Consider the following 14309-nt stretch of genomic DNA (forward strand, 5'->3'; position numbering starts at 1 on the left):
TCCATCTGTCTCCCCCGTTTACTTCAGGGTGATAGCTGTTACTGGCTCTAATAGATCTGTCCAGTCCCTTCCTTTTCTTTTTCCTGAAGTTTTCTGTGGTTATTTGCTCCCTAGCTTGAGGACTTCTGCCTAAGTAGGGCTCAAACTACGGACAGAAGGGGCTAAGGATTACTTTTACCACACGATTCCAGATGGATTTAGAGGCAAGGTAGTTGCAGGCAAATCGGTCATTTCTTCTCCTACTTGAATTGTGTATGATTGAAGAACCTTTAAATGTGCGTGCTTGTTTACTGGGGACTGAATGATCCCTACATCTCCTAGTTGTAAGACTAGTAACAGGAGGATTTCTTAAGAAGTTGCACTAATACTAGCTTCTGAATGAGATTTTTCTTCTAAAACTCATGTACAATTAAATAAAATGTTAGAGCAGTATGAAATACTGGAACAGAGGACAAAAGTATGTGATTATTTTACTTTCAACTCCTCCAAGGAATATGAAAATGTTCGTGAACAGCATGAGGAACTGAAACAAATCCGAGAACAAGCCAAGGAAGAACTGAAGAATCTAAAAGAACTGCAGTCCCCAGTGACAAAAAAAATCCAGGAAACTGAAGAATCTTTTAAGAGTCTGGATATGAAAATAAGAGATAAGGTAGGTATTTTAAGTCCACAGTTAACATATGTAATATTTCAGATGTTCTGTGTTCAGTTTTTAAAGTGTAAAGCTATAACCTCTTTCTTTTTAGTGTGATGTAATTATAGAATCAACTAGATTGAAACAGACCTCTCAGATAAAGTCTAACCCAGGACTGCCAAGGCCACCACTAAACCATGTCACTGGGGGCCTCATCTTCATGGTTTTTGAACACTTCCAGGGGTGGCGATTCCACCACTTCCCTGGGCAGCCTGTTCCAATGCCTGACCACCCTCTCTGTGAATAAATTTTTCCTAATATCCGATCTAAACCTCCCCTGGCGCAGCTTGAGGCTGTTACTTCTTTAATGGCATTTGGACAGAGTATACTGTGCAGTGCCATTTTTTAACAGTGTGCAACAGTATAAAGCAGTGTTTTGTGGTTGTAACTTGAAAACCAAAAATACTATTACAGTTGTTAATCTGTTCTGTAAGGGTGTTATAGGTAAATATAATTGAGAATATAATGATAATTTGATTTCCACTTCCTTGCTGGTGTCCTGATTTTGAGGGCCTTCAGGATTGTTTTCTGAATGTTTTGCATCAGTTTCCTGAGAAAGAGTTTTCTCTTTAAAGTGCCTGCCTGAGGTCTTTGGAGAGAGCAGCATAGAATCAGTACTGCATAGCATTCAACTGCAAGACCAAGATGCATTGTTCCGTGTTGCCTTCATGCAGACAGCTGTAGTGAGGGTCTTAATTTTTTGTGCATCTTTCAGGTTATGGAAGGAAAAAGACAGTTCCAAATTCTCCATTCTTGATGCGTCCTAGCATTTCCAGTATGACTGAGTTTGTAGGAAGGCATTTCTTCCAGCAAGAGTGCTCTGTGTATTTATTTCCATGTCTGCGCTGGCATTTGCTTACAGTCCTTCCATTCTTTTGCAGTGTTCTAGTATTATGCTTGCACTGTTTTCAGCCTCGAGGGATCAGGGAAGGAGGAATTAAGTTCATAGAGAAAGCATGATACACTTCCACTGTGTTCAGGACTCAGCTGTACAGGTGCCTGGCAACCTGAAAGAAGACCGCTTAGAGCAAGGGATGGGACTGGGTGATGCTCAGAAGTCCCTTCTGTCTTTTATTATTCTACAACTCTATAGAAGCTGAGGAGGGTAGAGAAAGAGTAGAGACATGGGTGCCTAGATGTGAGCCAACAAGTTGTTAGGCTTAGCAGCATAGGATATCTTTAGCACAAGGCACTTCAGAGCTAGGATGGTTTGACAAATTGTTTTGGCTGTCCTGTGCCTCAGAACTTGTGCCTTTTTTGCTCTGCTCTTTCTTGGTAAAGCTGGTTTTGGAAAAAGAACATTTTGTAAGTGTCATGATCTAAATGTATCATTTTTATTGAAATTGAGAATGGAATTATTTTAATTTCAGGTTAGGTTAGCAGACTTCCTGTATGTGTCATACCTGAATTTGCAGATCTGTAGTTGAATGGTTGTGAACAGTTCATAAGCCATTATTCAGTTCGTCACATTATAGGTGCAAGTAAGAATAATAAGATACTGGAGAGTATGACTTTGTCTAATAAAATGCGGAATAAGTGCTTAGTTGTGCATATACTAAGAATTTGCAATAGAACGTCCTTTAAAATACGACTGCTTTTTACAAAGAAAACTGAATCTGTGACTGTCTAATTTAAATATCTCATTGTATGCAGGCTGCTGAAATCAAAGACATTTCTCAAAAATGTAAACAGAAGCAAGATGCTTTGGACATGAAAGATAAAAAAGTAAGAGTCTTCATGTTTTTTACTTTTTTAGTGTTTCTTTACTAATGCATTAATTCAGTACTACTTATAGCTGCATTCGGGTGGAATGCTACTTCTTAAACCCACAGGTATGTGGGGAGTTTGTCCGCTCTTCTGTTAGCAGAGTGGGAAATGCCTCCAAACAGGCTGCAAGTGCTTGTGCGCTTCACTCCCTCCAGTACACAATGAATCTTTAAAACAACTGTTAATCAAATAGGTAAGGGACGGGTGTATGCTGCATAAAATGAGTTGCCTTGATGCCACAAAGTTAGGGCAGTCAGTGTGTGTATGTATACTATGTCTTAGAGAGATATATATATATATATATGTAGGTTTCCTTGAAAACCTACACCCCTTATAGTACAGTAATGTACTCAGCATTAAACATGCTTTCAAATATTCTAAGAGGCTGGGGTTATTGCTTCTGTTAAGTGTGTAAGTCCAGCATTTTTGAAAAAGAAAATGCAAAGGTATGTTGTGAAACAGTTACAGAACTTCCGAGCACTCAGTCAAAAAACTTACAAATTAAATGTATACTGGTGCAGAGTCATGCTGCACACTGTGTGCTGTAAGTTTTATGCAGTCTTAAACTTACTTTCAAGTGTGTTAAGAAAGATCTTGAGCTTTAAGCTTCTGCTCTTATAAAAATACAAGAACTTCAAAAATTGCTTTAAAGGCTTGATTGTTTTTTGCTTAAGTGTTCTTAACAAATCTTGTCAGTTCTTCAACTGACAGGGGCTGTTAGAACTATAATAGACTCTTAACGGTTTTAGTGCATTGCTACATCAGGTTTTAACACCAGTTGCACAGATACCTGACAGATACCTTAAACCACAACAGTTATTTGTCACAGGTTTTGTATACTAAACTCCTTTAATGTTGGAAATACTCAAAATTCTTAGATTGAAGAAATTCATCAGTGTTTGAGGATGAAAAAAGATGAAGAAATGGACAGACAGAAGAAAATACAGAACACTCACAAGATGATAGAGGACTGGAAGAATGAGCTTAATACAGTGGCATGCTGTGAGAATCTTCAGCCACAAATTGATGCAATTAATAATGACCTGAAAAAATTACAAGAAGAAAGGGCAATTGTTGATAGTGATATCAGTGATCTAACAGCAGATAAAATGAACCAAGAGAGGGAAAAGAAAAGTAAGTTACTTGGAATTTTTGTTTGTTGATTTTATTTTTATTTATTTATTTGTTTATTTATTTATTATGACTGTACAGAGTCTACTTGTCCTGCTGTAGTGAAATAATTTGGGGCGTTTGCCTCAAGTACAGCTGTCATCTTGTCTGTTATCAATTTTATTAAAAGTAACAGAAACTGCTTTCAAATAGAAAGAATAAGATGATGGCAATTGACCTTAAAACCACCCTTCCAAACATTAGTTCCTTTTGATCTCTGGGTATGGGTACTGCTTTGCCAGTTTGATCTTTTTTTCTGTTGTTAAATGAAGGTGTGTATGGTTAGCACAAAAAAAAAAAAATCCCAAACCTGAAGCAAAAAGCAGTTTGCTTTGAAGATGCAGTGTTTAAATTTGTCTCTCTGGCATTCCAATAGCTACTGATGTTGCTTTTGTCTTTTTTATATTAACTTGAACTAACCTTAATTGTAGCAAATACCCTTATACTAGCCTAGGATTTGCAATCAGTTATTTCTAAGAAACAAAATCTAAAAATTATGGCCTGGCAGGTAGGCGGTGTTGTGTATATCTTGGTGAGTGTAGTACATTTGCACATACTGATCCGTATGGCACTTAAGGTCATAGAATCTAAGTAGAACCTGGGGCACAGAGAGACAAAGTCACCAAGGGAAGGAGACACTATATATTTTCGCTTGAGAAGCACAGAACGTATCCAATATGTGTTTCTCCTGAATAGCAAATGCTTTTGCATGCATTCTGTTGTCACACATCTTGTTCTCTGCAAGTATCAAATAACATTCAGAGATTTCATGTTGCTAGTCCCTCTACCTCTTTAGTCTTGAAGCATTTCTGGTTTTAAATACAAAGCTAGAACAAGTTTTTAAGAGAGATATTTTTAGGACTAAATTCCTGTGTTTTTACTGTGCTACCACATTTCATTATCTTTCAGGTAAGTCTTCATTTTATTTTAGATTTTTAAGCTTTAAATAATTCTTAAGATTTCTTTAAAATAAGCAGAAACTTGATTGTGGGAAAAGAAACTCTTAATTCTTAGAATCTCCTAACCACCTTACTGCTGGAGTAACATAGTCAATAAATACTGGAAAATGCTAGTTAGAATGTGTACTTGCTGTGGACTCTGTTTAACAAACTACCTTAAATTACAGGAATAATTGATCGCCTTGGACAACTTAATAATGTAATGAATATGAAGGAAGAGAATCTTAAAAGGAAATTCAAAGACACACACTCTGCTCTTATGTGGCTAAGAGAGAATAAAGACAAGTTTCAAAAAAGAGTTTGTGAACCCATGATGCTTGAAGTAAGAAGCTTTATTTGCATATCACTTTAACCAGTTATTGTTTAGTTTATTTATGCCTTGCAAGACTTTGAGAATGACTTCAAGACTTTCAAGACACATCTTGAAATGAGCTGCCGATTACATGCACGATACGTTAGCATGGTGAACTGTTTGTAATTTTAATTCCATAGGCAATGTAGTAATACTCAACATTGAGTTATATGGGGTGATTCCTTCCCCAAGGAGCAGTCCTTTATTAAGGTGCCTATTGCAGATTTCCACTAAGGTGCATCCAATTATTTAGACTTAAGTAGTTCATATTTACTGCTTAAAAACGCAGTGGTATCTCCCCCTATAGCACAACCTTCTCAGCAATGATTACAACATGTCACTGTGGTTCTCGGGTGTGTTTGTGGTTTGCTTTGCACAGCCAGCTATGGACACAGAAATACCTGACCTGTTGCTAGTTTTGCGTTTTGGTTCAACAGACACTGTAGTTGCTAGGAATAGCATGGCTAAATTTTCAGAGACACTGTTGGTTTTCTAGTGCATTCCTCCACCATTATCTCAGCCTCTTGAAGTATGTGCTCCATGCAATGTGAAGAGGATGAGAAACTCCAGCACACTCTTCCTCAGAATTGCAAGTTTATTTTAATAGTATACTGCTACAGTTTAAATTAAATTGAATGTTGAGTATTTATATGCCAATTCTTATACTTTGTGCATATGCTAGAACTATTCAAGATTACTTTTCTTTAGTATAAAATAGCAAGTTTTTCCTGTTATTACCAGAACTTCCAATTCTTTGTGGAAGACCACATCGAATTAATTTTACAAATGCCTTGGTAGGCTGCCTTTGCTTTTACCTGAAGGCCTCATTAACCTCTGTGCTTTTGTTTGAGATGTTCTAAGTTAGTCTCTGGTACATACAAATTGTAGCTTTCAAATTGCTAGTAAGTGTATATGGCCTTTGGCTAACTTCAGCTTATGAAATTGTGTAGTTCTGTGTAATTTTGCCTTCGTGTGTCATGTATAGTGACATAATGTCTAATTACTAGTGAGAGTTACTGAAGAATTCTAACATTAACATTTAATTCAGATATGAAAAGTTTCATCCATCTTAAATGTGGATTTTTTTTTATTTAGTAAGAATTCAAAGATATTCAATCAGTCTGTGAATCTGTCTTTCACAATTCTGTATTTGTTTTTGGTGAAGTTCACCATGTCCAAATCAAAGGGAATTGCATATAAATAATTTGTGGAGTGTGGCATTTTCTGCGGTTTTTTGATTCTTTAGGTTAATTGTTTCTAAACAGTGAGATACCTTTAGTCGTACTGGTGCAGAACCAGTTAACTTGAGATGGTTGTGGCTGCAACTCTAAGGTAATGGTGGAGCAGAACAGGGAGAGGTGGTATGCTGGAGACAGTGATAGCTCCAGGAATGCTGAGAAAGTATATGAATGGCTAAAGAATAAACACAGTGATATATGAGTTACTGTAGGTTTCCTCCCAGTAGAATGGGTTGCAAAAGGACAGGGAATATGTCTTTAAAAACATTTAAACATTGTGTTTGTTTTTGTTAAACATAGGCTTGGATATCATCTGACTGCTTAAAATGTTTTGAGGGGGGTGTTAAGTCCAATTGTATTAAATCACTTTCTCATTAACTTTCTTTGACAGATCAATATGAAAGACAACAGACATGCTAAATATGTTGAAAATCATATTTCGGCCAATGACATGGGGGCTTTCATTTTTGAGAGCCAAGAGGATATGGAAATGTTTCTTGTGGAGGCAAGTAGGCACCAATTTTAAAAATTGATTAAGTACTAATGCAGGAGCCCTAAGCTTTGGAGTCTATCAATTAAGTCTGTATTTATTGAGATTTGATTGGCAAGATGAGCATAATAGCTAATACAAAGTATTCAGAAGTTTTCTTCTGGAGTAAGATTTTTTTTTTTTATTGTTATTTGTTTATTTAAAGCCTAGATCAACTGGGGGGAAGCAGGAATATTAAGAAAATATTTTTAGAAATAACTTCTGTCTTCCTTGACAAGGCAATAATCACTTCTGTACAAGAAAATGACATAAGCAGAAAGATACACATTTAGTACCAAGCTTTTCCAATGCCTCCTGAGTTAGAAGGTGAGAGGACATCTTTTGTGAGACTGCAATGGTCCAAGTAGCAAATCAAGCTTATATTTTCTTAATACTGCTATTTCTTGGAGTGGTAAAGAGCTAGTTCCCTTTGAGAGCCAGGCAGATGATGCAGAAGAAAAAAGCCAGAAGACACGATATTAGCTGTCATATTGCTTCCCAGCTACTGTCCACAGTATAGTGTGATTAATGACAAACCGTCATGCAATTTTTGAAGACCTATCTGCCCTTCACAGAAGCTAGTCATTTTTGTATATGTGAACAGTAGTGGTGATATCTGGGGGCTTGCCTTGCCTCCGTGGTTGTGGAACCCAGTGCAAGGCTGCTTTAGGCTGCTAAACTGGTCTTTGCGTGTCCTCAGTCTTTTCTGCCCTGTGAGGACCAGAGTTTTCAGAGCCTCTGTAGCCAGTGGTCTGCCATTATCTCTGCAAAATGGCCATACAGCCTGAAAGAGGGGGCTCCCTTATTACATACAGCTTGACATTTAGACTGAGCACCTGGCTCTGGGTTTGTTTGATTGCTTTTGTTTTCTCTTACGTGTGGTATGTTCATGGAGAAGCATTAGCTGAACTTGGCTTTTAGAGAACTCAGCCATGCCTGAATGAGAGTGAATTTTTGTGAGCTCCTCAACAGGTGGTCAGTTTAAAATAATTCCAATTCTGTGAATCAAGAGACAATGCTTGATTTTCATATAGTGATTTTTTTTCTGGTCTGTTTTACCAAATAATGAAATGTAATTATATTTAGATGCGTGATCATCAGAAATTAAGAGTGAATGCTGTATGTGCACCTGCTGAGTCATGTGCTGAAAACTTACCTTCGAGACCTATTGAAGAGTTACAGTATGTATCAGGCTATATCAGTGGGGAATGGTCTTAAATACAATGTTTTGGGGTTGTTGCTATATATTGGAATTGTCTGTGCAAATAAATTTTTGGCCAGTTCAGTTCTGGGTTAGCGGGACTTCTTTCTGACCCTTCAGTAACTTCAGCTTGCTTATCTGCCAACTTTTGTTTCTGATGTATGTTGGGTTTTTTCTCCCTTTCAGCCGATACGGATTTTTCTCATATTTACGAGAGTTATTTGATGCTCCTCCTCCTGTGATGAGTTATCTTTGCTCCCAGTACCGTGTTCATGATGTCCCTGTGGGAACAGAGAAGACCAGAAGCATGATTGACAGGGTGAGATGTCCTAATTAGCACAAACACACCTGTGGTCTAGAGTTTCATTTTGAAAATTCTCTCACAAATTAATGTGGAGAAAGCAGAAAATTGCTTTAGCCTTTTATCTGGCCTTTAGAGGTGAGAACAGTTCATTACACACAAACATTGCAAGACATTTTTAACAAATCCAGTCAATCTAATGCAGTACTTCATAGAAAGTTAAATGTATCTTTTATTTGGGTACTGTTCCAAGTCAGTTATGTGAAATTGTTTTATTATAACTTCTACTTTAAGGGCCTGAGATTCTGGGCAAATTTTAATCCAACAGTTAATAGTACATGACAGTTCTGACCTGTTGTGTTTAACGGAACAATTAGAAGCTGCTGCCTTTTTTTTTTTTTCCCTTTTTTTTCTTTTTTTTTTGATAATGCATTAAGCTGTTCCGTTTCTGGCAAATACAGTTGTATAGCTTCAGTCAGAATTGATGTACTAAGTAGTATATAAACCTTCTGGATTCATACAGATAGGGTAAAAGCTCCCACTGGGAGCAATTTCTACGTTAGTCTTTTATGGATTATTGCAAGCTTGTCATTGCTGGATTATAATGGGTAACACACATGACAGTTTTCAGCTTAAATCCTTATTCACTTCTTTATCTATGCTGGGCATCTGTTGTCTGTCTTGTACTGAAAGTGAACTCTTCTTTGAATACAGAAATGCTTTGGGCTGTCTGAGAACAGTAAAAGTTGATTTTTTGAGAAACTTGGAGAACAGGCTTTATGAACAGAGAACGGTTCCTATTTTACTGGGAAAGCTGTTCCTCCTTCCTATCTGCTATGTTTCTGAGGCTCTGAGAATGAGGAAGAGGAAAGTAAAAGTAAAAGGAGTCCTACATGAAAAGCTCTTAATATTTTTTTTTCTAAGCATTTTTGTCTTTAAACTGCAGTTCGTCCAACACTTTGTGTTTATCAGCTGATAAAGCAGGTTACCTGTATACCAGGTCTTTGAGTTACATTTCATAAGCCAGTTAGTTATTCCTTAGATACTCCCTCTTTTCCAGAGCATTGTGGGCAACGTGAAAAATCACTGGTCTATAGGCAAAGATGAGCCCATTCTGAATGTGTTGTGCATAGCACTTTGTCAGTTCAGTTGTGTAAAGTTTTTCTTCATTATTATTGTTTTTGATTGTGTTGTGGTTTAAGCCCAGCTGGTAACTGAGAACCACGCAGCTGCTCGGTCACTGCCCTCCCCTTCTTTCCTCCCTGCTCCCAGAGGGACAGGGAGGAGAATTGAAAGAATGTAAATCCCATTGGTTGAGATAAGAACAGTCCAATAGCTAAAGTATAATACAATACTACTGCTATCACCAATAATAATAATGATAAGGGAAATAACAAGGGGAGAGAATATAAAACTAAAAGGGGAAAGAAAAAAACAATAAACACAAGTGATGCACAATACAATTGCTCACCACCTGCTGACCGATACCCAGCCCGATCCAAGCAGCGATCTGGGCCTTCCAGGTAACTCCCCCTGGTTTATAGTACTGGGCATGACATGCTGTGATATGGAGTACCCCTTTGGCCAGTTTGGGTCAGGTGTCCTGTCTCTGCTTCCTCCTGGCTTCTTGTGCCCCTCCTCCCTGACAGACCATGAGACTGAAAAGTCCTTGATTGGGGTAAACATTACTTAGCAACAAGTAAAAACATTGGTGTGTTATCAGCACTGTTCTCAGACTAAAGTCGAAAACACAGCACTGCACCACCTACTAGGAAGGAGAAAAATGGCTGCTACAGCTGAACCCAGGACAGATTGAGAAGTAACATCGTTTGCAACATTTTGTTTCACACATGCCAGAAGAGGCTTTAGTTTAAAAGGAGACCTGTTTCCTAGAGCTGAGCATGTGGAAGAAGAACTGGGATGGAAATGTTGTCAACCACAATCTGAGCTTTAAAGCAGAGTAGACACAGTTTTTAGTGTTCAGAAACCAAATCAACGGACTATAGCTGGTGCTTTGTCTATAAACTGCAAAAAAATATTTAGTGAAATTTATATTGTAAGGTTTCTTGATGTTCCTGGTGTACTGGCCACTTCACATCCTTTTGAAGTACTATACTACTTTGCGTTACAGTAAATCTTTGGTTATTTGTATTACCCTTTTTGACACAGGTAATTTAAAAATAGTAATTCTAGTATTTTATACCTCTCTTTCTTGAGATACACTTGCTTTACTGAAGTTCATGTGTTACAGTTCACCTTATGGTTTCATCTATTAATTTCTTAAGTACTTTTGCTTCTTTTCTACACAGGCTACATTTCCATATTATGCATCTTCAGCAAGTACAGTCCTTTTTTATGACGCAGTACAAGTATTAACAATTTCTTCCAGTGTCAATCTGTAATATCAGAATAGTCAGAACTTGTTTAATTGTTTTTGGTAATACACTCTGTTTTACAGCATCTTAACAGTTCTTTGCTGGCTGGTCTGGATTCGTATTATGATGCATTAAACTTAGCATCATTTTTTTCCAAAGGCTTGCTAACTCAGAGTCTTGATGACTTGAAGTTCTTTACTGTGGATTTTAGTTTTGTATTATACCTTTAGTTTATTTCTTGTTCTGAAAAAGCATTGCCACAGGTAACGCTTTTGACAGATTAATATTTTTGTATGTTTCTTTTAGGTCATACAAGAAACCAAACTTAGGCAGATATACACAGCAGAAGAAAAATATGTTGTTAAAGTATCTGCTTATACAAACCTACCCCTCTCTACCAACACATTTGTGAGGGCGGCACAGTTTCTCACTAGTTCAGTGGATACAGATGAAAGAAGACAGTTGGAAGAGCAGCTTCAGGTAGGAATTTATTTCTGTGCTGTACATAGTGTGAACTACTACCCATTTTATTTTACAGTAAGCATAATCTTCTTGAATGTGTTAATATAGTATGTTTGTAGTAATAATGCTAGTGGTGTGTGTTCTTACATTTCAGGATATCAATAATACATTAAAGTCATTGGATACGCGTTTGACTACATCGTTGGAGAGACAGAAGCATCTGGAACGCAAAGACAATGAGCTCAGGCAGCAGAAGAAGGAACTCCTAGAGAAAGGAAACAGGAGGAGACAGCTGGAATCAAAAATTAGTGTGAAGTATGATAGGTAAGAAACAAGCCATATTATCTGTGAAACATTAACAATTTTAATAACAAAGGTATTTGGCTTCCTCTTACTGCAGTGTGCTATTATCCTTACAAAGTAACCAGTAGTTCAGCATCAGATATGGGTGATAATCAAGACAAAAAAGGTGTTTGGAAGCGGAGACTAAGACAGTATTTGAGAAAGCATGTAACAATGTTCCAAATGGTTTCCTGTAGTAAAATCATAGGAGTCCAGTAAGAGAGCATTTACCCAAATATTGCCATAGTCTTGGTGGCACATATCTACATAATACTATAATGGACATAAATGATAATAAGTAAGCATGTCAGGGATTGAGTCGGGCCCTGGCTATCCACAGTATTTGTCTTAACGTACTTTCTGGTTTTGTGAGCCTCTGCAATTAGTTCTTCTGTTGCTATTTTGTCATAAAGGAGAACCTGGGCATGGTTCAAGACATATTCCACTTAAGCTCACACTCCCAGAAGGCAGTGAAGACGAGACTGCCCCAGGTTTCGCTGCCTCCACTCCTTAACACAGTCCCGGCAGACCTTGTACCCTCAAATACTCTGTTCTTATGCCGCACTATTTTTCCGGAAGTTGGTGCTGGTGCTTGTGTGCACAGCTCTTGCATTACTTACAGTGCATTAAACTGAAATGGAGAGGGACGGGGGGAAGAAAAGAAGGGCTTTTCTTCCCTAAAGAGGGACCAGCATCAGCTGCTATATAGTCAGCAGTGTGCAGGTTGCTGTGAAAAAAACATCTTGAAACAGTGTGAATGTAAGTGCCAGCTGCAAAGCCAAGTACTGCTCTCAGGTTTCTTACTAGGGGTACATGTATTGTCATGGTGTTTTACTAGAATACAGAATATGGTTTGAAGGCAGGAGGTGGACCCTTTACCTAAACAAATATAGGTTAAATCCTTCCCTTTGAAAAGAATAATTGCACTCTTTTAATTTTGAATCGGGGTAAGAATCCTGACACAATTACAGACAAGGTTGTTACGAGTTTTCTTCTATAATGTGGATGTTTTTCTGTAGAGATAGAAATTATTTAAATAACCCATACACTGAGCATAACTATTTTGAAATATCTGTTTCTAATTGATATGATATCTGAGTAAAGCTGGATATAATTTTGAAAGTAATACACAATGACAGAATCACTTAGGTTGGAAGAGACTTCATGTAGTCTGTAGTCTCAAATCAATGCAACATTGAATTCAGACCAGGTTTTCAGGGCTGTATCCGATTGCATCTTGAAAGTCCCTATGGAGGTTGTACAACCTGTTTGGACATCCTGTTTGACAGCTTGGTTGTCCTTGTGGAGAAGAAGTTTCTGCTGACATTGTCTGGATTTTTCTTATTTCAATTTATATCCACTGTCTACCATCCTTCCACTACACACCTCTTATAAGAGCCTGGTTCCATCCTGTCAGTGGCTTCCTTGTGGGAAGGATAGTGGGGGGCTGCTATTAGGTGTCCCAAAGCTGTCTCTTGTCCAGGGAGAACCAGCTGAGTGCTCGCATCCTGTCCTTGCAGGGCATGTGCTGTAGCCCTTGACCATGTTGGTTGCTTTCCAAGTCTGTTCCAGTTGGTTTGGGGCAGAGGGGTAAACCGGATGCAGTGCTGGACAGAGAATAAAATCGCTCTTCTCCTGCCTGTGCTTCCATTCATACAGTCAAGGATGCTGGGGTACCTGGCTACTGCCAGGGTGCACTCCTGGCTTATGCTCAGTTCATTGGCTACCAATACCTCAAGTGCTTCCCTGCAGAGCTTCTCTGCAGCCAGCCTGGCCTGAGCCTATATCACTGCCAGACCCACTTTCTTCCCAGGGGCAGGACTCAGTATTTGTCCTTGCTGAATCTCATGGGCCTTTGGTGAACCCCCTTGCTTCAGCCTCAGCAGGCCCCTCTGAAAGGCAGGCCTACTGCTCCCCCTAGTTTAATGTTATCTGAAAACTTGACGAGAATGCCCTCTGTTGCTTTTTGATGCCTGCCAGTGATGTTAACCAGGACAGGTTGCAGGCCTTAATGCTGTGGTATCCCACGTGATGCTGGCCTCCAGACAATGTAACAGACTAACCATGACCCTCTGTGCCTGACCATCCAACCACTTTTGTTCCCTTTTTTTTTTTTTTTTTTCTTTTTATCTCTCTTCCATCCACCCAGACTGGATTTTTCCAACTTGAATACAACACTATTGTGGGAGATAGCATTGAAAAAGTTAGGGGAATGAGTATGGATCCAGCAGCCTGAGAGGAAAGTGGATCTGAGGCTGCTTGATGCTCCCAGGTGCCACCACTACTGAGTCTTCGCAGTAGGCACATTCACACAAAGCACATCTAAACAGCAACTGTGTACATATTTACACATGGCCAGCCACACAGCACAGATGGACTCAAAGAAATTGGACAAACACAGCACCACTGGCCTCATCATGTTCCTACTCTGTCTAAACAAGATGGGAACCCCCTTAGTGGGACTCCCACGCACATATATATGTGCAGTGCGAATCCCATCAGCAGCTGGGTCCAGACACACTGAATCTGCACAGTAGCTGTCCCTGGACCTCAGTTTCCCCAGTTGCTGGTACCTGGACATGCAAACCCCCAAGGCTGCAGCCCTGTTCCTGTTGGTTGTATCGGCTGCCTCACTCACCCATGTGCACATATGTGCAGAACTGGTTAGGATTCCCTGGTTTCCCAGAAGCCAACTCCCTGGTCACAGGCATACGAATGAGCAGACATAGCCATGGCTCCCCTAATGCCCCCCAATAGCCAGTACCCCTGTTGTCTTACTCTTAAATACATACACGTGCCAGCAGGTCTCACCTCTAGTGACAACAGATCTCATGATCTCTGGCAGCCAGGCTGGACTTCCCTGATCACTCCAATAGCCATTTCTTCTTGGGGCCTCACCCTTTGGCTCCCAGGCTACTT

The 14309-nt window shown here is 39.0% G+C and overlaps 1 protein-coding gene across 4 annotated transcripts in view; it reads left to right on the forward strand.

The window, feature by feature from the left end:
* SMC5 (structural maintenance of chromosomes 5) overlaps window positions 1-14309 on the forward strand; it is a 45293-nt gene that overhangs the window by 10820 nt on the left and 20164 nt on the right. For 3 of the 4 annotated variants that reach the window (XM_030512365.1, XM_030512367.1, XM_030512368.1), the window contains 9 exons: window positions 491-652; window positions 2348-2419; window positions 3340-3595; window positions 4758-4912; window positions 6572-6685; window positions 7796-7890; window positions 8097-8229; window positions 10893-11066; window positions 11203-11372. In XM_030512365.1, coding sequence (XP_030368225.1) covers window positions 491-652; window positions 2348-2419; window positions 3340-3595; window positions 4758-4912; window positions 6572-6685; window positions 7796-7890; window positions 8097-8229; window positions 10893-11066; window positions 11203-11372 — 1331 coding nt within the window. The remainder of the gene's footprint in view (window positions 1-490; window positions 653-2347; window positions 2420-3339; window positions 3596-4757; window positions 4913-6571; window positions 6686-7795; window positions 7891-8096; window positions 8230-10892; window positions 11067-11202; window positions 11373-14309) is intronic. The other variant, XM_030512366.1, reaches the window with a different exon arrangement.

Source organism: Strigops habroptila, chromosome Z, assembly GCF_004027225.2.
Source record: "Strigops habroptila isolate Jane chromosome Z, bStrHab1.2.pri, whole genome shotgun sequence".
In the NCBI taxonomy this organism is placed as follows: domain Eukaryota; kingdom Metazoa; phylum Chordata; class Aves; order Psittaciformes; family Psittacidae; genus Strigops; species Strigops habroptila.